Source organism: Alternaria ventricosa (assembly GCF_023758065.1).
Source record: "Alternaria ventricosa strain BMP 2768 chromosome Unknown scaffold_6, whole genome shotgun sequence".
Taxonomy (NCBI): domain Eukaryota; kingdom Fungi; phylum Ascomycota; class Dothideomycetes; order Pleosporales; family Pleosporaceae; genus Alternaria; species Alternaria ventricosa.
The window spans coordinates 1,915,406-1,941,153 of NW_026055686.1; the positions used below are offsets into that span (position 1 = coordinate 1,915,406).

The following is a 25,748-nucleotide window of genomic DNA, read 5'->3' on the forward strand; positions in this document are numbered from 1 at the left end:
AAGCTCCACCTTCCGTCGACCGTCCCACCATCGCATTAGTGTTGCTTGGTCATGCTCGACATAAGCAGCGCATTCTCCGCCAAGCCTCAGGTTAACACGCGCCGGATTGTTAAACCTTTACCAACCAAGCAAGCTCACGATGGCACCCACACCAGTCCGCCCCGAAGCCTCCCTCGAACATTCTCGTCACCCTAGTCGCGTTTTGCATAAAGCGCCCCCGCCCGACCCATGAAGACGCTTTCCTCCCTCTTCATCGCCATCATCGCAATTGCACTTGCAGCATACAACAACGAGTACATGCTCTCGAGACTCACACAGTCACTGAGACACGTCACATCCCTAGCGAAGACTACGAAGCCCTTCTACAACGCCACCGAAGATATGTCGACCATGTTCCGCGGACTGCCCGTCATCCCCGACGAGAAGTTCACCACCGATGCGCCCCGCAAGATCGCAAAGTCGTTCCTTGCTGTCGAACAATCTGAAGGCGCAGGAGCGAAAGTGAGAAGGAGTGTTGGCACCCCCAAACTCCGCAACTTCTCTCCCTTCCTCATGCTCGACCACTTTGCCATTCCACCAGGCGCAGGCTTCCCAGACCACCCACACCGAGGTACGTGATAGCGCAGACCAAGTACTCATGATTAACATGCTAACTCTCGATTCAGGCCAAGAAACTATCACATATCTCCTCTCCGGCGCCGTCGACCACGAAGACTTCGCCGGAAACAAGGGTACCATCGAGCAGGGCGACCTGCAATTCATGACTGCCGGTCGCGGCATCGTCCACGCCGAGATGCCGCGCCAAAACGAGGACGGCGCGCCCAACGTCGGAATGCAACTCTGGGTTGACCTGCCCAAAGAACTGAAGTCATGCGAACCCCGCTACCGCGACCTACGAGCGAAGGAGATCCCCGAGACGACCGCGGACAACGGCAAGGTGCACGTCAAAGTCATCAGCGGACAAGCTTATGGTACCGAGAGTCTGAAGGAGCTGGCATACACACCCGTCTGGCTGCTCGACTTCACAGTCCAGCCCGGCGGCAAAGTCAAGCAGCCCCTACCAAAGGGTTGGAACGCCTTCGCATACCTCCTCAACGGCACCACTATCTTTTCCTCCGACGGCGTATCGCGACCCATCGAACAATACCACAACGTCGTCTTCGAGAGCAACGGCGACAGCATCGAAGCTTCTGTGGAGGAGGGTGCCGACAAGCCATCGAGGTTCATCCTTGTCGCTGGCCTGCCGCTCGATCAACCCATCGTACAATACGGACCCTTTGTCGTCACATCAAGAGACGAGGTCATGCAGGCTATGATGGACTACCAGAGCCATTCGAATGGTTTCGAGAGGGCGAATAACTGGGAAAGTGAGATTGGAAAGAGTATGGTGCATTGAGTTGCTGAACTCTGGTAACGGTTTCCTTTTCAACTTCTTCTTCTGTATATACCAAATCACGATACCTTTATTCCTACTCCATCGAAGATCATGCCCAAATCCCGTTTCCTCTCAAGAGCTTTCACGCCTTCCCATGCTACAGTCAGATGCACAGTAGCAACACCCAGGTGCGCGCCTCCTGTCTCGCGACACGTCTCGTGCGTTCTGTTGTTTGTGTCGCTTGATAACTCCGAAGTCTACAAATAGTCTACGCGCATTCGTCCTTTCTCTCCTTTTTCTGTCTCCACTTACAGCGACTTCGACTCATCCCAATGGCGAACTCATCCAACACTCAAGCTTCATCAAGCTCGCCACTTTGTTCAATGTGTCCTAGACCCGGAACAATAGTCTGTCCCACATGCCACTGCAGCCGGTACTGCTCGAACATCTGTCGACAGGACGATTGGCCAACTCATAGTCTCCTATGCGCCTCATATAACGATTTCGACCCAAGTTCGGCCCCTTCTCCACATCATTTCCGCGCGATCTGTTTCCCCGTGAACGAAGAAAGACCTGTGTTTACCTGGTTGAGCGTCGAACCGTCCACCGGTCCCAATGGTACCTTCATGGATTTCCTGGCCGAACCAGGTCTACCAGCCATGCCTCTGAACTCAGCAGGAGGGGCAATCCATTTTTCTGACAACAACCGAGTCCTCAAGCGACCACACGAACCCATCGCATGGATAGTTCATCTTGGCCCGACCGAGAATGATGAATTGAAATATGTAGGAGGTCCAAATCAGAGCTTCGCAACAATTGATCAGGAGTTGCCAGACGCTATGCATGGTCCTTTTGTAATGTATGGTCCTGGATATCACCTTGATATGATGTCCTTCCGACACATCATCGATGATCTGCGCGCCGATTACTACTACGCCCAGTACATGAAAGAGAAGAATGCGACAGGTCCTATCAAGGGTGTTCGTGTGAGCTGTGGAGGTGATTTACTTATCAGTGATCGCCCCCAGTTCGAGCAGGTCAACTTGTATAGCAACTTCTCCAACATGAACCGGCCTTTCAATCTTCCTGTAGGCGACAAAATCGGCATTCCACTCGAGGCAAGACAGATTCCAGAGGCTCTACCATGGCGGAATCGCCATCATCTTGGAGATTGGGCAAAACGCTATGCACAGAATGAATTCGCACAGAGGCTCAACCCAGCGCAATGGTGGCCGCTGTCAGGCTCAATCGTGATCGCTCGAAAAGATAGGAAGCCGTTGCATTGCGCACACGTGGACGCACTATCTGAGTATTGCGCACGCGAGGGCTATAGCATAGCGCAATTGCGTAAGCTACCTGCAGGACCACATTCCAATCTACCCGACGATGCGCTTGTTCCGATCGAGTATTTGCGATCGCTGATGAACCAAAACTACCAGGCGAGCTCACACCAACTGCTGTCTCGCGCATCGGAGCAGGGCTTTAAAGACTTCCTCCTCGACTTCATGCGAAACGGTGGTATAGAGAAGTATGGTTATGTTACTTCACCTTACATAATCTAGGAACCTGGAACACAGAGCTAGATCGTGTAGGTATGGGCTATGTTAGTCATGACGGATAGTTGATGAGACGTGTTTGACTATACAACCTATGAATCTGCAAGCTATCTTTTCCACACGTGCGCATTCATCTAATTTTCTTTAACTGGGCTCAAAGACTGACACACCCATTCGAGCTATCCTCCACGAAGATACCACCGTAGATTTGTCCTTCACCGCGGAGTGGAATAGGCTCTTGATACCCATCATACACCACCGTCTCAGTCTCAGTCGGCTTCTTCGCAATACCAATCTGCAACTGCCCACCACCAGCATTGCTATTAGGCGTAGCCTTCGTAACAGCCTTCAACGGCCTATCGCCCGCAGAGTAATACACCTTGATCGTACTAATTATCTCGTCAGCATGCACCTCCCACGTCCCCAAATACACAAAGCACTTACTCCCCAACATAATCCAACTGCACCCCAAAATTCTGCCACTTCCCTCTCACTATCCTCGTCTGGAACACAAACTCATTCTCCGCATTCTGCACCTTCCACATCTCCCGCTCTTTCTTCGTATCGAGCCCCGTCCCGCCATCACCGACCAGCACAACGCCACCCACAAACATGAATTGGTTACCGCTGTAATCACCCTTCTCGTGCCACACATTCATATACTCATGACTCAGATTAAGCGGTCTGTGGTCATCCTGTCGGATACTCCAATGGAACGTTACAACTCCGTTGTCTGAGGCATCAGCCCCGGCATCGTTTTGATCATCTTTGAGAAGGAGACCGGCGCGGCGGAACCCCGTTTGCAGGTTTTCGCCTGCGCGGAACAAAGAGCCGTCGTCGATTGTTACTTCGAGTGGTTTGTGTTGGTGGAGGTTGTCGAAGCGCGATGGAGGTGTGGTCTTGGGGAAAAGGAGGATGGATGACCAGGTGCGGTTTTCGCCTTTGACGTAGTCTGGGTTGTAGGGTGTGGAGCCGGTGGGTGTGTCGAAGGATTGGAGGGTTAGGTTCTTGGTGATGCGGCCGTCGAAGATTATGGGGCATTTGATGTTAGACTTGGGGGCGTGAGGGTGGGGATGGGGTGGTGGTGGAGGTGGTGCAGGTGCGGGTGCATGTGAAGGTGGAGGCGGAGGTGGGTGCAATGGGGTTGCAAGGGCGAGGCCCAGGAAAGGAAGGAGAGAGACGAGATGCATCTTGGAATGATGTTATCTGAAACACTACCAACGAACACGACGATGCACTTTGAATATATATTCTATAGGTATCAAGTCGAGGTTGCGCTAGTGAGCCCTATGCATATTGGCTAATTAAGAAAAGCGGCAGGACACTATGGGCCAAGCTCTAGTGCAGCCACATCTACCGGAACACCATTGGTACCAAGCCGACGGACCTGACTGCCGAGTTCTCTTGCATCGAGCAAAGACAAATACCTCTTTTCTTGAAGGACCTAGTATGGCTTCTAGACGCTATCTGGAAACTTCGTGACGCGATGGACGCATTCGCGCTAGACCGCATACGGTGAGGAGACATCCCCATACTTCCGTCGACCTTCTTCTTCCATCCACTTCATCCAAAACCGCTCGAAATCTTCTTTAGAAGCTCTCTGGAGTAACAGGTCATTGTGCATCTCGAAAGCCTCATCGAACTTGGAAGCTAAGTTCCATGATTGCTTGCTATCCAGGATCTCTCGAACTTGCCCACTACCGATAGAGCATAGGTACGCCAGTAGAGCTGCAATATGAGCGACAAGCAACGGCTGCTTGTCTTTTCTCGCGATGCAAACACTACCCAGGCTGGCTGACCACTCAGAAGGGTTGAGTTGTGCGAAGCCGAAGTTCCAGGCATGGTGCAAGCCTTTGTAACCGCCGCTCCGATTTCTCCAGGGTAGCGCTGGGGGTATGGTGCGAGCGAAAAGATCGATACCGATCTTGGAGGCAATCCACATGAGGAGGTTCTCGTCCTTTTCGTAGAAGCCGTCGGTGACTTTACAAGCCTCGAGTGATGGACGATCACTGACCAGCCGATCACCAATGCAGTTGATGCGGACACCAGGGATGTAGCCTATTCTTTTGTCTCCAAGTTGGCGGAGTGATTTGTCGTACTCCATGTACATCATGTCGACGATATGCCGGAAACTTGTCATGTCCAGATGTGCGCGATGGCCAACGAACAGTATATTCCCTTTGCAGCATTTTGATAGCTCGGGCGTAATGTTTCCCATGCTCTTGTTTGGAATGCCAGTCAGGCATAGTTGATCCGGTAAAGCTGGGCACGCTCCAAGGCAGCCAAGCATGTGGATAGTATCGTGCGAGCGTTTCAAAACGCAGTTGTAGGATGAGTTCCCGCAGCTGACGAGTCCCTTGCTCTGATCATCTGGCATCAGATAGTACTGGAGAGCAAAGCCCTCATCGCCGGGCTGAGACGTCATCCTCACCCATACCCATTCGGGTGCGGCCTTTCTGGCGTTGAAGAAGATGGCCTTGAACAGTCCGGGTTCAGGAGGGATCTGTGTCTTATAACTTCGATAAGCCCCGCAGAGCAGCCTATGAACGGATTTGTCATCCTGCAGACACTCCGTCGAACAATAATAGCTGCGTTTGCATGTTGTGCACATGTATGTAGCTTTACGGTGGCACATGCAGCAGAGGCGAGCAGATGGTCTCGAGACTTCATTCATGATGACGTCGTTGGTGTGATATCGATAAAGCCTGTGATTAAGATAAGAATGAAGGATGAAGTGCTAGGAAAGCTAGGACAAAGGTATTAAACTCCTCTGGGAACGGAAGGGAAAGTGCGCGAACATGCACCTAGCACCCACCGAGTGCTTTGACAATGCAAACTGTCATATGGGAAAAAGCCCATTCAGCGAGACGTTGCAATGACCCTGTTGATGTGAAAGTGTTGAAGCCACAGGCAATGCAGACGGCACTTTTTATATGATCATAGCAGCTATATCGATCATAGCCGGTAGAGGTTAGTCATTTTTCTCTTCACTTTTCCGGGTTGAGGTTGTTGCTCGTCGACGCCCCAGAATTTGAGGAAGGTGATTGGTCTCCAGGTCCACTGCGCTTCGTCGTTCAGAGCATTGTCCAGGATCCACGTGATGACGGCGGTGAATGCGACAACCCCGATAGCGCTGACCCAGTACACCCAGAATTCACTTCGGTTCTGAGACCGCGCATGAGAGGTTAGTAATTGTTCACTAACAATATGTTCATGGTGATCTTACCGGTGCGTAATTGTCTTGCATACTAAACAAGCTGCTCGTATATGCCAAGGGAATGAACAGCAGGGCGAGAAGGTTGAGTCGTTTCACGCGCTTGGCCTCCTCCAAGTTCTGGCGATTACCCGCGATCGATGCCAGTCCAGTCATGGCTTGTATCAGATTATCGGCCCGTTCTTTAAGGATCTTGAGACGGAAGTAGACGTATTGGAAGTCCTTCTCGCAGTCCTTCCACGTTGACGCATGCAACCTGACGGACTTGTTGATCTGCCCATTCAGGGAATAGTCGAGACTCAGCAATGCATCTTCAAGGTCGTCGCGATAGTTGCCACACCGTCGCGAGATAGTCTGCAAGCTTTTCCATTGACCCTGTTCCTCGACCCATGCAGTAGTAAGCCGAAGCTCCAGTGAAGGTAGCATTGCTTTGATATAGTCGACAAGCTGGAGGTAGTGCGCAGCGACTATCTTCTTGAGAAACATTGCTGATGTATTGGGCGTAGCCCACTCATCTTCGGAGAAAAGATCGGAGTGTTGCTGGTAGTAGTGGAGGAGGTCGCGCAGCATTGACGCATGCGGATGTCGTGCTTTGCTGTGTATCTGATGATGAGGGACGGGTGGAATGAAGTCAACATAGCCTTCCTGAAAGGGTGCGTTCTCAAGTACGTCGCCTTTGCTGATTTCACGAAGCGTGTTATCGTCGGGATTGACTTGTTTGGGCGGAGGGTGAAGGTCAACCAGCTGGGGATCACACAATATAACCACTACGTGAATCAGCTAAGATCACTCGGACTGCTCCTTGCTGCTTTGTCTTCCGAACCGGTGTCGAGCTTCTGACGCAGCGAGATATCTTCGAGAGTGATTCTAGGATCAAGTGTGTGAAAATTACGTACCATCCCAGCCGCCGGCCTCGGTCTTGCGAGACCACCAGCCGACTTTACGCCTTAGTATCCCAATCGTGCTTTTCTCTTTTGGACGGGATGCTGTCATGCCCACATGCCGTCTCGTCCGCTTACAGAAGAAATAGCGATTTTCGAGCGCCTTGTTAAATTGCCGTAACTCGCAATACTGGAGCTGAAAAGCCTGCTGCGGGTCTAGCAGGCTGGGTTGGGGTAATGCATCGCTCACTGGTGTAAAGTCGTTGCTCCAGACACATGTCCTCTCTTGCCGCTGGAAGAATGAAGGATCCATGAAGAAGTGACCGCCGACGGCTGCGACAAAATCAGGTGCTAGACCCTCCATGATATAGATGCGCCGACGGTTGTGGTTGTGCCCCGCGGATTCAAAGTGCTTAACAAGCTCTTTCTCGCCTCTGAATTCAGTCGTTGTGAAACCAGATGCTCCAGTAGCAGGGGCGTCTAAGAGCGCGACGAGCGCGTTGCCATATTTCAGGGGCTCATCCTTGTTGTTTGGATCGGCCTTCTTCAGGCCAGGATTGGATCCGCTCAAAGCCTCTATATATCGGCGATATGGGCCTGTTCAGAATTAACGACACCTGCAAATGACACTTGGACAGGATATCTTCTACCATCAGCACACAACCATAATCCAATCGGTGGCAGTTCGTCTTTCAGCATGTTTGGGCTTGGGGTGACCGTCCTTGAAGTTGCAGCAACGGATGTTTTGGTGGCTTTTGGAGCCCCGGCGATAGTCGCCATCTCGACTGCGTTGACACCGTTGTCGGCCATTGACGCAGATGTGCGTAGCGTACCCAATATCAGAGCTCGGACAAAATGATAGCTCTCAAGAAGCTGGCGAGCAACGCGTTGATGCTAGGGGCCAGAGCGCGTGGTCGTGAATAAGACGGGATGAAGGAAGCGAGCCTTCGATTTTCCGAAGGGGCCGCGGCTCTGCATCGAGGCGGAGCTTCGTCTGCATCAGTTGGGGGCCAGAATTGCGCCACGTCATCCGTGCATTCACAAAGTTCCGCTTGTGGACGCATGCTCAGTTTTTGTGTCTGTATCGCAGGCGCATTGAGGCTGTGGAACGCGGCCGGTGAGTATTGAGAGGCGGGGAAAACCTAAGGCAGCCTAGCTCGCGCGTCCCTCGCGGCTGCGCATCTCCAGCAGTCCTCGAAGTCTGCTCTTGATGCGCGTTGCTATAGACATGACTGTGTTCCTGGAGTGACACTGTGGCTTGTCGCAGTTGGTTACGCAGTCAACGCAGCAGCTGGACCTGGGGTGCAATCGAAGAAGCTGAGGCAGGTCACGTGATAGATTAGCGCGTTCACGTCGGCGCGCTTCCCCCAGAACGCGCGGGCGTTCACTGCGGGTTCCCACGGCGAAGGTTCACACATCCGATCGTGAGTTCGTCGGCTCTCCACTATCGCGCTCAGAAACCACTATAGGTTTGGACTGATATACGTCGATGTTTTGCATGACGAGCAGTGGAGGCGCGGGCTTCAGTTGCATTTGCCCCGCATGCAGGCCCACGTCCACGGGTGGCTGTGGCTCACCTGCAGCCTGATGGCGGCTTTGGCACATTCGAGGCCACCATCATGACACCAGATCTTTTCCATTCTACTATCCTTTTGGCCGTCTACGCCCAGAAGGTTTAATTCGGTCGCATAACACCAACAGTCACGGTAGATAAGCCTGATCACACACCGAGCCCAGTACGGCAAGCGCGCAACTATGAGGTTACTCAACACGCGGACCCTAACACTCACGACATTCATCGGCGAGGTGCCCGAGTATGTCATTCTCTCACATCGCTGGGAAGCAGAAGAGCTTGTCTACGAGGACGTGGTGAAAGAACCCATCAGCAACATTAGCAGTCCAGCCCGGACCAAACGAGGATTTACCAAAGTGCAGGGCACCTGCGCACTCGCGATCAAAGATGGATTCGATTGGGTCTGGATAGACAGCTGCTGCATCGACAAATCCAGCTCTGCTGAACTTCAAGAAGCGATCAACTCAATGTTTCGATGGTATCAGGAGGCTCAGATTTGCTACGCTTACTTGAGCGACGTTTCAGATGGACAGACTGGGTGTGATGTGGCGTTTGAACAGAGCTTATGGTTCACTCGCGGCTGGACCCTGCAGGAATTACTGGCACCATACAGCGTCGAGTTCTACGCAGTCGACTGGGCGCCTATTGGCTCAAAGGCTTCGCGCGCTGGTCAAATTGCCTCCATCACTGGTATCCGCCCTAGCGCTCTGAAGACCGACTGGTTTGACTCCAGAGACTACTACAGCGCCGCAGAAAAGATTTCGTGGGCTGCGCATCGACTTGTCACTAGACCCGAAGATATGGCTTACTGTCTACTCGGTCTGTTTGATGCAAACATGCCTTTACTTTATGGGGAAGGGGGGCTCAAGGCGTTTCGCAGGTTGCAGCAAGCCATATTCGAGAGCGACGCCGACTACACGTTATTTCTATACGCCAATTGTGATACCCCTGGGGCGCCGTCTATCGCTTCCTCAACTAGCCAATTTTGTCGAAGAACTTCCTGTGAAGACTGCGCGCCGAACCTCAGGCTCCTCCCTGATGACATTATGTATTCTCAGATACGTCCAGCTGAATACTGGAAGCCATTCGACGACCAGTACTTGAGGCTTGTCAAAAGTGGAGTGGCAATAAAGATGCCTCTTTATCGGTATAGATCGGGCCTGAGCACTCGAAGCCTAAGCTCCACACGTTCCGTTCTCCGCACGATAAAAGGCAGATGGATCGTACTTCTGCCCTTGGCTCTTGAAGGGCGTGTAAATTACGTCTTTGGGATAATTCTGATGGAGAAAGAGCCATCAGGATATGTTCGCTACAACGCAGCCCCCATCTTGGTTCATACAGACATACTTGGTGACCGAGCGCCTGTCCCCGAAGCTTTCGTTGTACATGACGAGTTCGTGGAATTTTGGAATACACCCAGGCTATCTGATCAGCATCATGCTCGATTTATGGTTCGAAGTTGCTCATTCCAGGCAGTGTCCTGGAGCTGTAGCTCCCGCAACCACCAAGTCTCTTCGACGAGTCGCGAAGCATCGTTCTTGAGCGTAGCATCATTCAATGACCACTATACTGTGAGACTAGAAACCTCAAGTGCCGTCTTGAACCTTTCAGCGGTCATTGTACTGCTTAGGGTTGCAGGAAAACTCCGACTCCGCGGTGTAAAACTTGATGGTGAAGGATTTTCGTGGCAACGGACATTACAACCAAGTCGTATCACAGATTGGCTAAGAATTCCTTACGATGCGCCCCAAGGCTATATCAACGTTGCTCTTCGCCATCTATCCCCTACAAGGACGCGAGATGCTTCCAATTCAGTCAACACAATCGTTGCCCGTTACCGGGTGGACATCGACTTCGTTGAAGGCATCGTCCACCCTTCGGAACCGGAAAAGACAGATGCTGCAGTAGCAGATACGAAACCCTAGATTGCGTTCACATGAGCTGCAACGGCCGATCAGATATGGGAGAAGAAACATGTCTTCGTGTAAGTAACTCATGGCTTGTGTTCAGTTGTCACACGTTTGGCCTTCTGCTGCTGACACCCTTACCCGCGCATCCCCGTCAGCGCATTGGTATCATCACTATGAATTGACTTGGTTAGTAGTGTCTACCGAGCTAGAATTTGTGGAAGGATGGAGTGGGCTCCGCATCGGCATCGTCGGGCCGATACCTTGGGTGGCAGCAACTGCAGCCGGCGTTTCTTGGATGGTGCAAGACGGCGATACGCAGAAAGCATTCGCAGTTGCTGACGTTATACCTATTGCGGGTAGATGTGAGTATATTGATCTAATGAGTCCGGATGTTACTGACGACAAGATAGCGGAGCTTGCACTGTTGGCGATCGTGAGTAAGATCGAGCTTTGAGGCTTTCATGAGAGACGGGATCGCGATGAGGCTTTTTGCAATGACTGTAGGGCCCACTTCCACTTGACCGCTCCTATGCGGTTGAGTGCGTATAACAGTGAATTCCAAATCAGCGCGTATATCGAGCATCCAAAACTTCATTCACATCTGCCGCGTCCCTATCCTACAACTTCCTACTCATCGTCATCATCATCCTCTTCCCAATCAAACGCCCCCTCCTCATCACTATCCTCAAGCAACCGATCAACAATGTCATCCTGATTCTTCCACACCCGCTTGACAAGATCGAAAACCCAATCCGGCCTAACCTCCACCTTCTCCGCGGCCTTCTTAAACCGCTCCTGAACACACACCATCCCGTTCTCCACGTCGTCGAACGACGGCACTTTCGTCCTAACCATCCCGAGAACATCATCCTCAATCACAATATCCAATGTCTCCAGCTGAGCCTTTGCGATGTCGCGGAGAAAATTGTTCCAGTTGCCGCAAAAAGCGTTAACAACAGTCAGGTGTTTGAGACTCTGGTGGAAGTGTTTCAAACAGTCTTGGTGCCATAGAAGACCATTTGCCGATGCTTCAAATCGGGGGTCGAATCGAATGGTTAGGGATTCAAGTTCTGCTGCCTTGCAGTCCTGGATGTTTGGACCCGGTTCGTTCTCAGATCTGACCTGGTTAAGATATAAAGTCAGGTCGCGTAGGCTGGGGAAGCTATCATTCGTTAAGAGTATTTCGGTGTGAAGCGGTGGGGGAGACGACCCGAAGGTATTTCCAAAGGTGGGTCTGTCGTCGATACTTTCCGCAATACGTAGGAATCTTAACGATAGGTGGTTGAGACACAGCTTGTTTGTGTGTGTAAGAACCTCGCGCACAACGTACTTCGAGACGGTGGTCTTGAAAGATTGGAATCCGATACTAGGTACTGGCATTGCGAAGCTTGTTGGGCGGATTTCAGCTCGCTGTACAGCTCGAAGTGCAACGTCGAGGCCGATCATCATCCCGTTGTATGCGATGGCCTCCGAGTTTGCGTCTCGCTTTGAGCCCCTGGCGTATGGGCTCCGGCATCCCTGCGAGCGGCCGTGCTCTTCACCAACTTCCTTGAACAGCGTTTCGTAACGGCTCCAGGCATCGATATCGGGTTCAAGGAAGTTGAAAGTGTGTAATTGCTTGAATCGGGATAAACTATTCGCGATGGTGGTTATCAACCCCTCTTTTGCTAAGACGTATTCGGCGACGGCATCGTAATGCGCCCCATATAATCTGGGGGATACCAAGGAAGAGGTCCATACGTTCCCGAAGATGGACTTGTTTTCCTCTTTCAGTTTTTGCCAGCGCGACTCCAGATCAGGTAGAACTATCGTTCTCAACCAACCCACTTTCTCCTCTGAAGGGGTCTCAAACCTGAGGCGCTCTGCGTAGTTCCTGCCCCCAGCTGCTATGTCGTTTTCCGTCTCTTCTGAAAGCATTGAAGGGTGCGCGAACCTTTCCAACAGGGCGGTTCTGCGTTGCATCCGGAATCTGTCCTGAGCCGAGAGCGTCCGTTCAGTGCCTTCTTTGGTTGCTTTATGATGTCGATAATCTGCTTCGGCTCTGAGAGCGACAGGATTGTCATGATAATCCTCATAACAACAAGTCATACGCAGGGATTTCATCGCCTGGGCTAAGGCATCCACCTTGCTGATCTCGCTCAACGAGCGAAGATCGTGGGGACTACGAACATCCCAAGTCTATAGTGAAATATCAATGTCAGCTGTACCGATCGTACCAGACGATATCCAGCTCCCGGCGCAACTTGCCCTTGCGACGAAGCTAATAATGTACATACCTTTGCTTCAAGAGAATCGACGAGGTGCGATTGGGCACATGCTTTGAATCGCTTGTTCACCAGTCGCATCACCGCCATTGGCGTGCCACCAGCGACCACCAAGTCTGTGATGAGGTTTAGTAGCTCGTTCGGTAGACTGCCGAGTTGCGCTCTGTCCTCGCCGATATCTGCCATAACCGCGTCTGTAGATGCGGCCATTGTCGGTTCTGGAATGCTCTTAATGTCTCCTAAGGATATTAAGAATGAGGGCGAAAAGTGAAAGTTGACATCAAAGACGGTAGCCAAGTATGTGGCACAGTACCTCCGCAGCAGTGGGGCCGCTTAGCGTGGTGCTAGCCGTCACGAGCAGACCCTAGTACCGAGTCCTGAAGGCCTTCGCGTGCCATCGTTCAATACATCAGCGACGCGACGTAACCATGCCTGGGGACTTTGGTAGTCATTTGAATAAGTATAATTGCATCATAGTAACCGTAAATTCTTTATTGATATCATTTCATTGTCCCATATCATGGCTGCATACCACCAAGGGGGACCCTCCGCACTTTCGTAAATGCTCAATACGGCTGCAATGCCCAAATAGATACACGTCCAGTCCAGATTTTTTCAAAAATGTCATACGCTCAAGGCAGCAGGAGCCGCCATCTCCTGCGGTGGAATGGCCACAGTTGCTTCTGGCTCCACTTCTGGCACCTTGACGCGCTTGGCCTCAGGCTCGTCATCATCCCGTTCCTTGCGCTTCTCCTTCCTTTCGACAGCATCGCTCTCTGGATTTGCGGCTTCCTTGACCCGAGCGCGCTTAGAAGCGCGCGACTCGTTCTGCGGTATGCCCAGATGCTCGTCAACAACGTTGGCCTGCTGTAGCAAGTCGTCAACGTTCTCCAGGCCCAGCGCCTTGATGCAATCCGTGTAGCACTTTGACTTGTTCATCGCCTGATACGCTTTCTCCTTCCCTGGTATCATCTGACTGAGCAGATACTTTGTGTTCCCCCATCTGTTCTCTACTTGTAGCGCGAAACGCATGTATTCGGTAACAACGGTCTTCCACTGCGATTTCCACTCGTGTGGCCCGCCTTCTGCGTCAGGTCGGAACACGCTGGGGTTCTTCTCGGCTGCGGTTGCGATCATTGCGCCGTCGACGTTGAACTCTTCGGCGAGTTTGAGGGCTTCGGTGCGCGATGTGACGTCGCCGTTCATCAGGCATGCGACGCCTGCTTCGTGGCATATCTCTCCAATCATCTTGAGTTGGTCCCGAATCGCGCGCTCTCTGGGTCGCATCGGTGTGGTTCGACAGTGTACCGTGAGACCCGTGATGCCGGTGCGCACTAGTCTCTTCACCAATGCTGCTGTCTCTTCTGGCGTGTCCAGAATCCTGATCTTGACGCTGATGCCGATCTCGAATGGCTTTCCCACTTCTTCCACGAGACTCGTCAGGATGTTGCAAAGCAGGTCTGGTGTCTTGAGCAGCGCTGCGCCCATACCACCGGAAGTCGAGAATGGCTTGGGGCAGCCAGAATTGACATCGATGCCTGCAACATCCGCTGCGACCATCTTGGCTGCCTGAACTGCCAACTCCGGATTCGCCGTACCAATCTGGTATATGAGCTTTCCCTTCTCCAGCTCCGGATGTATGCGGTATAAAACGCTTTCGCGATTCTCGGGATCGAGGGTGGGGTTTTTTATCTTCGAAGTCGGCAGGCGCGAGAACTCCAGGGTATTCGTGTGCGGGTTCAGTCGCTTCGTGGTGCCAATCATGGCGCGATCGATGGTTTCGGGTCCCCAGACCAAGTCGGCGCCGTACTTCAGCGCGAGGAGGCGTGAGGGCAATTCGCCGGAGCGGACCATGGGCGCAAGCACCACTTTGCCACGGTAGTCGACGCCATTCTTTGGGATGGGAACACGGGCGGGCTCGTTGGATGCCATGGCTCGTGTTATCGATCGTGATAGGGTTCGAAGCATAACATGCCTTCACGGGAAGAGGGCGGAGGATTGGGAAGTGAGTGGGGAGGGAAATCGTAGCGGCGTTCTGAAAGTTCAGTGCACGTGCCTTCGTGGGTGGGGTTAGCGCGGGGGTGTCACTGCAGGTACCGCCTGACAGCCCTCACCATGTCCTTTACATAGTGAACTTCGCTGGACATCTCAGAGAAGACACTGAATATCAGACTTCCGCTTGGAGTATTATTGCGTGTTTTCGAAGTTGGTAATCAGCTTCCACCTGCCACCCTCTATCAACTTCGAACCCTTTACTTCCTTTCGCGAAATCGCTGATCTATACAAACACGAACTCCCGCTCCTCGTCATCAGCCTTATCAGTATTACTATCTGCTCGAGTGTTCTCCTCGGCATGATTTCCGTTAACTTGTTCCTCTTCCAGAATACTCTCTTCGTCGTTCCCACAGTCCGGCGGATACACATAGGCATCGCCTACAAACTCCCAAATTTCCAGTTCGCCGTCTACAGCAGCATTGACTTTCCTGATCACGTGCAGTATTGGCGCCCCATTCATCGCTATCAGAACATCACCAGGCATCACTCCCGGAATCGTCGAGCTGAGATGCCCTTTTTTGGTCTTGAAGAGCTGCCTGAAACTGACCTTCTGCATGGCCTCCATGAACTTATACGCGTTTGCACATTGGTCTTCTGCTTCAAGAAACTGTTCAGAAACGTTTATAGAGGTGCCAGACTCAAGGTCTACATGATCTGACTTTGCTCTGCTTAAGTTGAATACATCAGCAGGTACCAATATATGCAAGAATGACCTACTTCAGGGCTGTTGGGTTTAAATCGACGCCTCTCAGTCGCCGTCCCATTGTCTGGAAGTCAAGATACCAATCGTGTTTTATAGTCTGGTCTAGGTAACGCCCGGGCTCTTGGTTGTCTACTAGCGCACGCCAGTATTCTTCATGGATTCTATCGCTTCCAATTCCCGCTCGTGGCCGTGTCAACGTGGGATCATCCATACCAGCAGCGATCGTCTGTTCCCAATTCGCGATAGCCAGCAGTTTTTCTCTCTGTTCTGATCGGATGTTGTGTTGGCTAGAATCAGGGAATGGCATCATTGCGAACACCTTGACGACTTCATCGTGTATTTTGCCCGTTAGCACCAGCTGTTCTTGTTCCACGCTTGGTCGCCAATGTAGCTTCTTCCTGATAGCGGCGTACCGAGAAGGTCTCTTGCGTTCATAATCCGCCTGAGAATTATTCCAGGGCGTTGAGCGATGGAGATCTGGTACCCAAGATGGTAGACCTTGGCGTTTGTCAAGCGCGAATGCCCAGCCGAGCCACATCCACAGCGTGCTATGTTCGTGCTTCCAAGCCATCTCCAATATGAACTTAGCGGCTCGAGTAAATAGGTCTTCGACTGAAGAATACTGTATCGCCGGATCGAGGCAAGGATATCTTAAATACTTCGGATCCATCAAGCCTAGCAGTCCTAAGACGCGATCCTCAGGTCTGAGACATATTAGCGAACGCGACATGTTCATTGCGAGAGCCAGCATATGGACTTGATGGCCGGGTGGATTGTCAACGTCTTCACTCCAACACAGCTGCACGACGGTTCGAACACAGAACATCGAGATCCTCCATAGCCCTCTCGCCATTCCAGTACGTACAGGCTCATCAGGCAAAGGCAAAGGATTTTTAACCCCATCGAATTCTTTGTCAAAGATTTGGCAAAGCACTGCATCCTTCATCGCATTCTCCATGAGTTCCCAGCTGCATTTACTGTCGCCGCAGAGGAAGGTGACTTCTCGCGCTAATGCCGCCTCCTGTAGGACCCATAGTCTTCCAAACCAGTCGTTGAGCACGACGTGGCACAGCGCGGGCTTTGCATCCAAGGTATCGAAGGACAACTTCCCATAAAGTTCGTCAATGTTTCTGTGCTGTTGCCCTTCTTTCTCATCGCGCAGGTTCTCAAGAAAACGGAGAGCGTCAGGAATGCGGTCTTGGTGCTTTGTAATACCAAGCCAAACCCAGACTCTTTTCGCCTGCTTGTAGACGCGGTTCATCTCCCGAATTTGCACCATCTTCTCTTCACGGTCTGCTTGGTTGATGCAGATGGCGTCGATCCAAATCGGCCGCACTGGTCCACCATCTCCGCGGCGAGCAAGGTACGGTAGTGCAATATACAGATTGCGATGCACTTGCATAGCGCAACCGTTCAGGGTAATGCGGAGACGCTCAGAGTCTGAGCCCCATACATAAGAAAGCGCATCGAATTCCAAGTCGGGTCGGTCGAGAGCAACCGTTTGTATCTTCCAGGTGTGGCCATCGGCGGCTTCGCTGGGGGTAGGCGTAAGCAGACGGATGTAGCCTGCGGGCAACGGATCATACACGAAAGGTGGAGGTTCTGTCATGCTGGATACGGCAAGAGAGAGGTGGAGTGTCTTGTTGGAAACTGTGCATCTGGTGCGGGGCGCGACTTCCGCATCTTGGAAAGTGCGGCACAGTCAACCTTGGAAGAGCATTTTGACTAGGCTCGATCGAGATTAGACTGTTCACAGCGGCGTTAAGTATGCGCATTGTTTGCATAGACATCTGATTCGTTCAATAGTAGTATTTACGACACACAGATCGCCCCTAGCACGTCCACCAAGAAACAAACTAAACAGGCCTGCAGCCTACATCAACATGGAAGCATACAAGATAGGTGACCTGGCGTCGATGTAGGCTCTACACCTGTTCGGCGTTCTCCGGGTTACTGGTGACTTCGGTCTCTGCCCAGTGTCTGGCGAGTGCATCCATAATTTTCGGTGGATCGACCACAACTGTCTTTGCGGCGCCATAGAACAGTACTTTCGGAACGTCTGTGATGAGCACAACCTCATGCGGGCCGTCGCCATAACCATCAGTAACCTCCAAGCGCTCGAGATTGAGATTTCGACAAAGCTCAAATATCGACTTGTATTTGTCGATGTACATGTCCACGAATGTTATTTGGCGAAGTGTTTCTCTAAACAGCGCGATGAAATTAAGTAGCCTCGGGTGGTCGACTTTGGTGTCTCTGAATACGAGATTCACAACAGTGGGTACGTCCATGGCTGATGGAAGCGGTCTGCCGCCCAGGGCACTTTGGTGAATGGAGCCATCCAGAACGAGCGTATGTAATGCTGGAAAGGTGTCTCTGGTGATAGCCACGGTCGACAATGCTTGGGGTGAACTTTGCTGCAACCCACCCTCGCCAAATTCATCTCGGAGAATCAGGACCTCGACTTTGCTCGAGACCTTTTCGATGACTTGTAGCGTAGCTTGTATCGTGAAGCAATGTAATCCGTTCATCTCCGTAACGAGTTTGAGTCTCTTAGGAAGAACGATAGATTGCGCTAGGGCGCTGAGGAGAAGGTTTTGACCGATCTGAATGCCTGAGTGGTCATATATGTACCAAAATATGTCGACGTCCTTGATCATTGCCATTTCTCGAAAGACTTCGGTGAATCTGCCCGCGACTCTCCTGGCGCAGTAATGGATGTTGACGATATTCGGTAAAGCTTCCAGACACGATAGAACGAGTTGCCAAAGCTGACTGCTCCTAACAGTATCCTGGAGTGTACGTGCAGTACTGCTGTGATAGTCATCGGAAGACAACCACAGCTCCGAGTACCAATCGAGCTCGCTCTTGATGATAGCCTGAGTCCTATACAAAAGACCAGCTTCGAATACGTCTTCGTGCTTGAAAACTTCACCAGTTTCCACGTTACCAACCTCTGGCAGGAGGTGCTCGGTGTAGCGGGAAGTGATGGTCAGTTTCCGAGCCCACGGAGTCAAATCCTTGCAATTCGCTAAGGCCACGAGGTTTTCCATGCTCTGCTTTGAGCATAGGTCGAAAGTGGTCTCGTCGGTTACTGTTGCTAGAGCGCGCCATGCGTGGTTGTAAACGGTGCGACTCACGTATCTAAGCGCGAGGAGTTTGGAAGCGCGGGATTGCCCGCTGCGGATTTCCTGCATACATCGTCTGTTGAGAGATACCGTTGTTACCGTCAGTGCGGGTTGCACTCCGCGTACCGCTTCGAGCAGGATCCTTTCGAGGAGTTCAGCGGGTAGTGACTCCAGCCGGCTCGTTGCCGCTGCGTATCGAGGAGACGACATCGTCGCGGCCGCTGAAGCTGGTGTCAGTTGCGAGGTCATGTAGCTGTCAGGATGAACGGTGAGCTTGTCGAGTGCGCTGGGTCGAGTGTAGCTCGACTGCCGAGACCGCGCGCCTGAGGCAGGCGGCCACGCCAGGTGTAACCGTGCGCCTCCTGGATGGAAGGAGCACCTCGTCGCACAAACTCACCAAGATTACGCGTAGATTTAACACAAGCAGAAACTCGATTGATGATCAAATATAACTTTACAACTTTGCCTTGACTGCCTCAGGATCTGCGACCTGTACCATGATTTTGCCTGCAGTGGTTAGTGACTCGACTCTTCAACAGTGATGGGACGGGCTTACCAGTGTTCTTTCCCTCAAACAGTCCGACTAGCGCGTCCTCGGCCTTGTTGATGCCTCCTTGGATGATTGTCTCTTTCCTCTTGAGCTTGCCTTCTGAGAGCCACTGCGCGAGCTGTTTCCTAGCCTCGGCGTACTTGTCCGCGAAGTCGAAGACGACGAAACCTTGCATGCGAATGCGCATTGAGATGATCATTATGTAGTTCTGAGCTCAGTTAGCTGGGCGTATTACACCAACTTGAGATGTTTGACATACCTTTGGCCCTTGAGGCTTCTTCTTGTTGTACTCGGAGATCGCCCCGCACATGACGAAGCGCGCGAAAGGCTTCGCTCGGGAGAGCGCAAGGTCAAGGATCTCTCCGCCTACATTGTCGAAGTACACATCGATCAGGCCCTTGGTTGCAGCCCTGAACTTCTTTGCAAACTCCGGGTCCTTGTAGTTCAGCGCCTCGTCAAAGCCGAGTTCCTCCTTCAACCATGATACTTTGCTGTCCTCACCAGCGAGACCCAGAACCTTGGCGCCCTTCAGCTTCGCGATCTGGCCAACCACGCTTCCGGTAGCTCCAGCTGCACCACTGACAACCACAAAGTCACCCGCTTTGACTTGACCGATCTCCAGAAGCCCGAAGTAAGCGGTAAGACCGGTCATTCCCAGTACGCCCAGCGCATCGGTTGGTACAGCCCCCTCCGGCAGATCTAACGACTCAACATGCTTCTCATTCAGCACCGAGTACTCGGACCATCCGCACATGCCAGTTGCGTAGGTACCAACGGGGAACTTCTTGCTCTTACTCGCGACGATAAGGCCAATACCGCTGCCACGCATAACAGCACCGATCTCGACTGGAGGAATGTAAGATCGCGTTGGGTTCAACCAGCCGCGCATCGCCGGGTCGAGTGATAGGTATAGTGTCTGGAAGAGTACCTCGCCATCCTTGAGTGATGATGCCGATGGGACTTCTTGCTGCTTTGGTGTGAAGGTTTTGCCGGCGACAACAGTGTCAACTGGCCGTTCGGCGAGATGGATAGAAGTATATGAAGGCATGATGATGGATTTGATGAATTGATGGCAGACTTCTGAATGCTTTGGTCGACTTTCGCGGTAGTGACCCGGGAGAGCAGACGAGGAAGCGAAATTTCTTTGAATGGAGTTTGGTGGTATAGGAAGTCAAAAGCAAAGACAGCTCGGTCGCGTTTGTAGTTCGTGTTCGCACAGATCCTCCACAGGTGTTCTGCGGAGAAGATACCGAGGCTCGGGTGGTCGTTTCCCGATTAGGACCGCTACGCAATCCAAGGGCCGAACAAAGGAATCTCAACGGCCGTAAGAGTTACTAATCTTCAGTACGCAACGACCCATTGCGTGTGTGTTCAGAGCTGACGATATCAGACTTCCAGGTATATCTCAAGATGCTCCATGATTCCGATAGAACTTCAGGAGTGTTGGTCGGCCTGTTTCCGTGGGCGCATGTTCACGTCAACACGCGCATGAACTGGTCACGTTCTCAAGATGATGACAAGTTGCGGAACAGAACTATAGACCATTCTTTACACGTGAAACGATTTCATGGAGATATGACTTGCAGATGCGATGATTGTCAAGTTCGAGAGGAAGCGGCCGCAGATGCCAAGCCACTAGGGACACCTGACTAAGCGAATCTCGAGCTCAGCATCATCGCGAAACCCAGCGGTACCAACGACCGCCAGCAACCTCACGATGCAGTCACTACGCAGAACAGCAGTGGCTGCTGCCCGGACGAGCCGCACCTCACTCCCGCGCCAGTCGCGCCGCTTCGCACACGATGAGCACGCTCACGGCCACCCGACCCCAGCCGCCGACGAGCCCATGGGTGTATGTCAACAGCCCGTTACCCCTCCCAGAGGGTCCTGGAATTCTCTCGAATTATCGCAGCATTATACGAAGAATATTACTGACTCAATTGGCATGTAGTATGGCTTCTTCATGACCATTGGCGTCATCCCCGTCGGAATCGCCGTATACGCCCTGTCGCGACCGGACGGCGAGAACAACGAGCCCTACATTACCCGCATGATCTCCAATGCGACGGCTGGACTACACGAGAAGTGGACTTCACAGAACGACCACCACGTGCGCATGATCGAGCAGGCGGGTGAAGACAGAGTGCTGTTCGCGAACACACGGCCTCAGGAATACGTCGACATGAAGTTCCCAGAGTACGTATACCCATAATACGGCAGGCAGCCCTATAGGAGGAGGAACTATGATTTGGGACGAAGGCGAATTAGCGCACATGGAGAGGGGACTGGTATGGAAGTCTCAGGCTAACGAATACAGGATCATGAACGTCGGATCCCCATACAACGTCCCCGCCGGAAGCCAAGTGCAAATGGACAAGGTTATCGAGAAGTACAAGAAGCTGGCGTACGAGGACAATGAGCGCAAGCTGGAGAAGTTGAGGAATAACGACATCTCGTCCGAGACGCCCGTGACAGGCCCAAAGACCCGCGTCAAGAAGGCGCCTGACATGTTCTAGATGGAGAGAAATTTGGCCCGCTAGATGTACATACTCAAAGAATGATATCCGTTTCATTTGTAGTGTCTGTTACTGCGCTTTGGCAGTCGGTCTTTGATATCCAATATCGCGTCGCTACCCGATCATTATTTCCTGGCCGCCTTGGTTCATAGTCGGACAACCTATCTTCGGTCTATACGTTGAAAAGGCACATGATCGACCAAGAAACTGACTTGTCCATGACCACATCAGGCCTCAATATACGGAAACATGTTTCAACCATAGACCACTAACGAAACCGTCTTCTTACAGGACATTTGACGTAACGCTCAGGTTCATCGATGGACGACGTCAAAAAGGCAAGACGTGGAAGTGCGTTCAGTTCGCCTCTGCGCAAGTTATGAGCTCCTTATGCTGCTTGGGTAGTTCTCACCAGTAGAGCTGGTGCTTTTGGAGATGTCTCTGATCTTAGCGTGCTGCGCTCTTCCCTCAGCGGTTGGGTCTATTCATAGAGACAGTACCAGGCCCATCTGCATGGAGGGTGGCGGCCGTTGTTACAAGTGAAAATCATGTCCACTCATGTTACACAGTGACTCCCAGCACAGTCATACTGGGGGCGGTGAGGCTCAGCCACGTTGGTAGTGTAATGTGGGGTATACGGCCTGCGATATTATTGTGACAGAGGAAGCAGGCAGACTTGCGGGTTACAGTAGGCTCAATATTTTGGTACATGAGCATCATTGTGATGGCTGCTGGCTTCCGTGAAGATAGTTCGGTGCGAAATCCTCGAATCTTGGAGCACCAAGGACTCCCCAGCACACTTGTAAGCATCGCAATGTCCCGGCACGAACGCGTTCATGCTGGCTGACGAGCCTAGCGGTCTTACGGTGTTTCGTGCGGGAAACGCACACGTCACGTTCCGTAGGGCAGTTGCTAGGGTTCCGCCCCACTTGACAGCGGGTTCCTGAACGGGGATCATCGCTGATTGGCGAACTGCTACACCAGCATTACCAGACCACGATGAATCCAAGGTGAAGTGAAGGGGAGGTTTGTAGGCGCTCCGAATGGCTAGACTAGTTTTCACACTGCAAAACGCATTGCTTTTGACTTGGCCGCTCCTGTTGCTCGTGATATAACGACCGTTTGGAACCTCATCCGCCCAACCTCGCCGCCTGCCAAATACCAACGAGTGAAGAAAAATAGAGATTGCTAACAATTTGTGAAGATCCGCCGGAGCACGACAAGACCATCAGCAAGGTATGAGTCCCCCTCAACCCAGTCATCTGTTGGTGGTGTGCAATCTCCGCTAGATTGCTGCAGTTGCATTCTTTTTCGTGCCTTTTCGTGGGCAATTGCTGAGCAGCAGCACTGGATCGTGGTCGACGGCTCTCGAAAAACCAAAACTAATCCAGAGACAGATGTCCAGTCCGGTCGCATTGCGCACTCGAAGCATGCCGCTCCTTCCCTTTCGCAGAAGGAAGGTAGTCGCGGCCGCTACGGCTCCAGGTAAGTTAGCGCTAGGGTGGACCCCTGGCGTCCCCAAACACAGCGCATCACCCATCGTCCTGATTGACGCGCCGCATAAACATCTTTCCTGTCCGCGCTGCGCTGCACAATTGCATTGTTTGGCCCCCCGATGCCGCTTCCTGAAACGCGCCTTCACAACGTTCGATGCTAACCCTCTCAAGACTCGGCCCCATTGCTCCCCGAACTCAACTTCACCGCCCGCAAGAGGAATGACATGAACGGGTCAGCTTGGACCACCGACGACACTTCTCGCACTGCGAACGCCGCACCAGCCCGCACGACCTCGACCACCACCATGCCCTCCTACACATCGCCCCGCAACGTCTCAGGCCCGCTAGCTGTCGACAAAGCCGCCATGGCTGCCGCCGCCGATGAGAACAGCCCGTGGGCCCGCCCCAACCACTACAGCACCCCCAACTCAAAGACGTCACAATATATTGATAAGATCACGCAAGAGAACGACCGCCTGCGACGAGAACTCAGGGCCGAGAAGCTCGCAAGAGAAGATGAGGCCAAGCGTTGGTCGGCTGCGCAAACCAAAGCCGAAGACTCCCGCGCCGAGCACCAACATCTCCAAGTGCTCGCCGATACCAATGCGCGAGCCATAGAGCGGAAAGATCGGAAGCTCGAAGAACTCAAGGCCACACTCGACGCCGAAATACAAAGAAGGAAGTCCGCCGAACAGCGAGCCGAAGAAGCGCTGCGGATGCTGGGCGACACACGATCCGAGACGCAACGACAGCTTTCGCAAGCATACGAGATGAGGGGCATGGCAGACACGAACCTCGAAACCGCACGCGATGGCTTCAAGCGCATCACCGACGGCTACGAGAAGAAGGTCCGCCAAATCAACGACGAGCTCAACGAGCTACGGAGAAAGCGCCTCGAAGACGCCGACAAGATCAAGCGACAGGCCATCATTAGCGACCAGCTACAACACGAATCTTCGCGATCCACTCGGGCCGAGGCCAAGCTGGTCAACCTGATGGAGGTATACAAGAAGGAGCACCGGAAAGAGATGGATGCTCTCATACAGGAAGCAGAGAGGCTGCGACGCGCACTACCAGAGAAGGAGCGAGAGGCACAGAAACTTGTCGACTCGTTGGAGCAAACCCGCGATAAGATGCGATGGGTCATGACCCAACATGAACGGCAAACTGGGGAGAAATGAACGTCTCATCTCATACTCCACACGTCACCCACGAACCCGGTAAAGGGGCCATCGAGCGAGACGCGATATGGGACCGAGCCAGCACGCGCACCAAGCACGATCCGGCCTCTGCAGTCCCACACAACACGACTATAATGACCAAGCTTTGTTTCCTGGGCTCAATGGCAATCTGTAATATATTTGGATATGGCGTTGAGGTTTGGCATACATCACCACATATGCTGGGATGAATAGGCGTTTCTTGGAGATCGTCGTCAGGCTTGACATTCTGACATTCACGCGCCAGACACTGTTCGGCTGTTTTTGATCCAACGGCTCCCAGCTGCTGGTTACCTATCTCACTTAATTCATCCATGTATTTGCATGTCGCACAGTCCTACCCAGTCATGCTTTCACTTTCTAGTGCTAACACTCAAACTCTGAACTGGTCATCTCAACAAGCTGCGATCGATTTTGCTGTCACCTGCCGTTGCGTTAGTCGCTGCTGATCCTTGGGCGCTCTTTCCCGGACCTTGAGGCGCCAAGCAAAGCTCCATCGGCCGCTTCCACGCTCAGCTTTGTTTACGTCTCATTCGAAAACGTCGTTACCGCGCGGGATGGCGCCATCACGACGATCCAACAGGAACTCAGAGTATTGTGGGTGCGCTTCAACATTTACGGTACCCTCACAATTGTGGGTGACCTGCATTTCACGAACTTCTCTTTCACTCTACAGTTTTCATTCTGGTCATGTCGGTAAGAGCAGTCACTTCCAAAATAGGCACTCACTGATCACCAAGATGACACACGTAGATTGGGCTCGAGTCTCACGCTCACACCAGCACTAAACCACGAGGAACCGTCTGAGTTGATTACAGATCCGCCAATCCAAGTACAAGTACAACGTTACTAGACAACAGTTGAAAATGCAGACAAACAACCCCCAAACGCAAGATGCGGAAGTCACTCTACGCGCGCCATGACAACCACCGGAAAGCACGCGAAGTCTCAAGTTCGGAAGTTACGTTCGTCCTGCACGGCGATCAGTCAATGCCACAGGGTCGCCTCAGTGTATACTCACTGTGATATAGCCTCCGTCTAGTTAACGGGAGTACCGCACTGGATGCAGCATTTTCCAGGGATAACCCAGACCGTGTCTCCACGCTCGAGACAGGCAGGGCAGCGACGACCGGGTACCTTCAACGATCAGTGGACGCCCAGGACGATGATTGCTTTCGACTCACCGGCATAGTTACGATGCCTTCGGCGTCATTCATACAAGGAATGGCTACTCTGTCGATGGGCGTGTGCATCCACATGACGCTTCTGGGTAGGTGGCGGTGTTGGAGTTGCATCTTGGAGGACAT

General features: G+C 52.4%; 11 protein-coding genes across 11 annotated transcripts; 3 read left to right on the plus strand and 8 right to left on the minus strand.

Annotated features, from left to right (window-relative positions):
• Positions 1-228: 228 nt before the first annotated feature.
• On the plus strand, positions 229-1,396 carry J4E93_004730 (uncharacterized protein; the record flags this gene model as incomplete). Its single annotated transcript, XM_049342657.1, has 2 exons — positions 229-610; positions 666-1,396. 2 exons carry the CDS (start codon positions 229-231, stop codon positions 1,394-1,396), a joined length of 1,113 nt encoding a protein of 370 aa, XP_049200809.1.
• A 1,975-nt stretch (positions 1,397-3,371) lies between these two features.
• J4E93_004731 (uncharacterized protein) lies at positions 3,372-4,121 on the minus strand (the record flags this gene model as incomplete). Its single annotated transcript, XM_049342658.1, has 2 exons — positions 3,372-3,983; positions 4,113-4,121. 2 exons carry the CDS (start codon positions 4,119-4,121, stop codon positions 3,372-3,374), a joined length of 621 nt encoding a protein of 206 aa, XP_049200810.1.
• A 311-nt stretch (positions 4,122-4,432) lies between these two features.
• J4E93_004732 (uncharacterized protein) lies at positions 4,433-7,836 on the minus strand (the record flags this gene model as incomplete). Its single annotated transcript, XM_049342659.1, has 4 exons — positions 4,433-5,434; positions 6,158-6,912; positions 7,165-7,623; positions 7,677-7,836. 4 exons carry the CDS (start codon positions 7,834-7,836, stop codon positions 4,433-4,435), a joined length of 2,376 nt encoding a protein of 791 aa, XP_049200811.1.
• Positions 7,837-11,136: 3,300 nt separating this feature from the next.
• On the minus strand, positions 11,137-12,863 carry J4E93_004733 (uncharacterized protein; the record flags this gene model as incomplete). The annotated part of the gene is made up of 2 exons (XM_049342660.1): positions 11,137-12,687; positions 12,858-12,863. The coding sequence occupies 2 exons, from the start codon at positions 12,861-12,863 to the stop codon at positions 11,137-11,139; spliced, it is 1,557 nt and encodes a 518-aa protein (XP_049200812.1).
• A 534-nt stretch (positions 12,864-13,397) lies between these two features.
• On the minus strand, positions 13,398-14,705 carry J4E93_004734 (uncharacterized protein; the record flags this gene model as incomplete). Its single annotated transcript, XM_049342661.1, has 1 exon — positions 13,398-14,705. One exon carries the CDS (start codon positions 14,703-14,705, stop codon positions 13,398-13,400), a length of 1,308 nt encoding a protein of 435 aa, XP_049200813.1.
• Positions 14,706-15,051: 346 nt separating this feature from the next.
• J4E93_004735 (uncharacterized protein) lies at positions 15,052-17,140 on the minus strand (the record flags this gene model as incomplete). The annotated part of the gene is made up of 3 exons (XM_049342662.1): positions 15,052-15,493; positions 15,546-15,889; positions 16,397-17,140. The coding sequence occupies 3 exons, from the start codon at positions 17,138-17,140 to the stop codon at positions 15,052-15,054; spliced, it is 1,530 nt and encodes a 509-aa protein (XP_049200814.1).
• Positions 17,141-17,456: 316 nt separating this feature from the next.
• Positions 17,457-18,869, minus strand: J4E93_004736 (uncharacterized protein; the record flags this gene model as incomplete). The annotated part of the gene is made up of 1 exon (XM_049342663.1): positions 17,457-18,869. The coding sequence occupies one exon, from the start codon at positions 18,867-18,869 to the stop codon at positions 17,457-17,459; it is 1,413 nt and encodes a 470-aa protein (XP_049200815.1).
• A 244-nt stretch (positions 18,870-19,113) lies between these two features.
• Positions 19,114-20,257, minus strand: J4E93_004737 (uncharacterized protein; the record flags this gene model as incomplete). The annotated part of the gene is made up of 3 exons (XM_049342664.1): positions 19,114-19,166; positions 19,216-19,417; positions 19,469-20,257. The coding sequence occupies 3 exons, from the start codon at positions 20,255-20,257 to the stop codon at positions 19,114-19,116; spliced, it is 1,044 nt and encodes a 347-aa protein (XP_049200816.1).
• A 669-nt stretch (positions 20,258-20,926) lies between these two features.
• J4E93_004738 (uncharacterized protein) lies at positions 20,927-21,725 on the plus strand (the record flags this gene model as incomplete). Its single annotated transcript, XM_049342665.1, has 3 exons — positions 20,927-21,061; positions 21,161-21,405; positions 21,527-21,725. The coding sequence occupies 3 exons, from the start codon at positions 20,927-20,929 to the stop codon at positions 21,723-21,725; spliced, it is 579 nt and encodes a 192-aa protein (XP_049200817.1).
• A 1,430-nt stretch (positions 21,726-23,155) lies between these two features.
• J4E93_004739 (uncharacterized protein) lies at positions 23,156-24,402 on the plus strand (the record flags this gene model as incomplete). The annotated part of the gene is made up of 2 exons (XM_049342666.1): positions 23,156-23,210; positions 23,393-24,402. 2 exons carry the CDS (start codon positions 23,156-23,158, stop codon positions 24,400-24,402), a joined length of 1,065 nt encoding a protein of 354 aa, XP_049200818.1.
• A 1,077-nt stretch (positions 24,403-25,479) lies between these two features.
• Positions 25,480-25,748, minus strand: J4E93_004740 (uncharacterized protein; the record flags this gene model as incomplete). Its single annotated transcript, XM_049342667.1, has 2 exons — positions 25,480-25,578; positions 25,626-25,748. The coding sequence occupies 2 exons, from the start codon at positions 25,746-25,748 to the stop codon at positions 25,480-25,482; spliced, it is 222 nt and encodes a 73-aa protein (XP_049200819.1).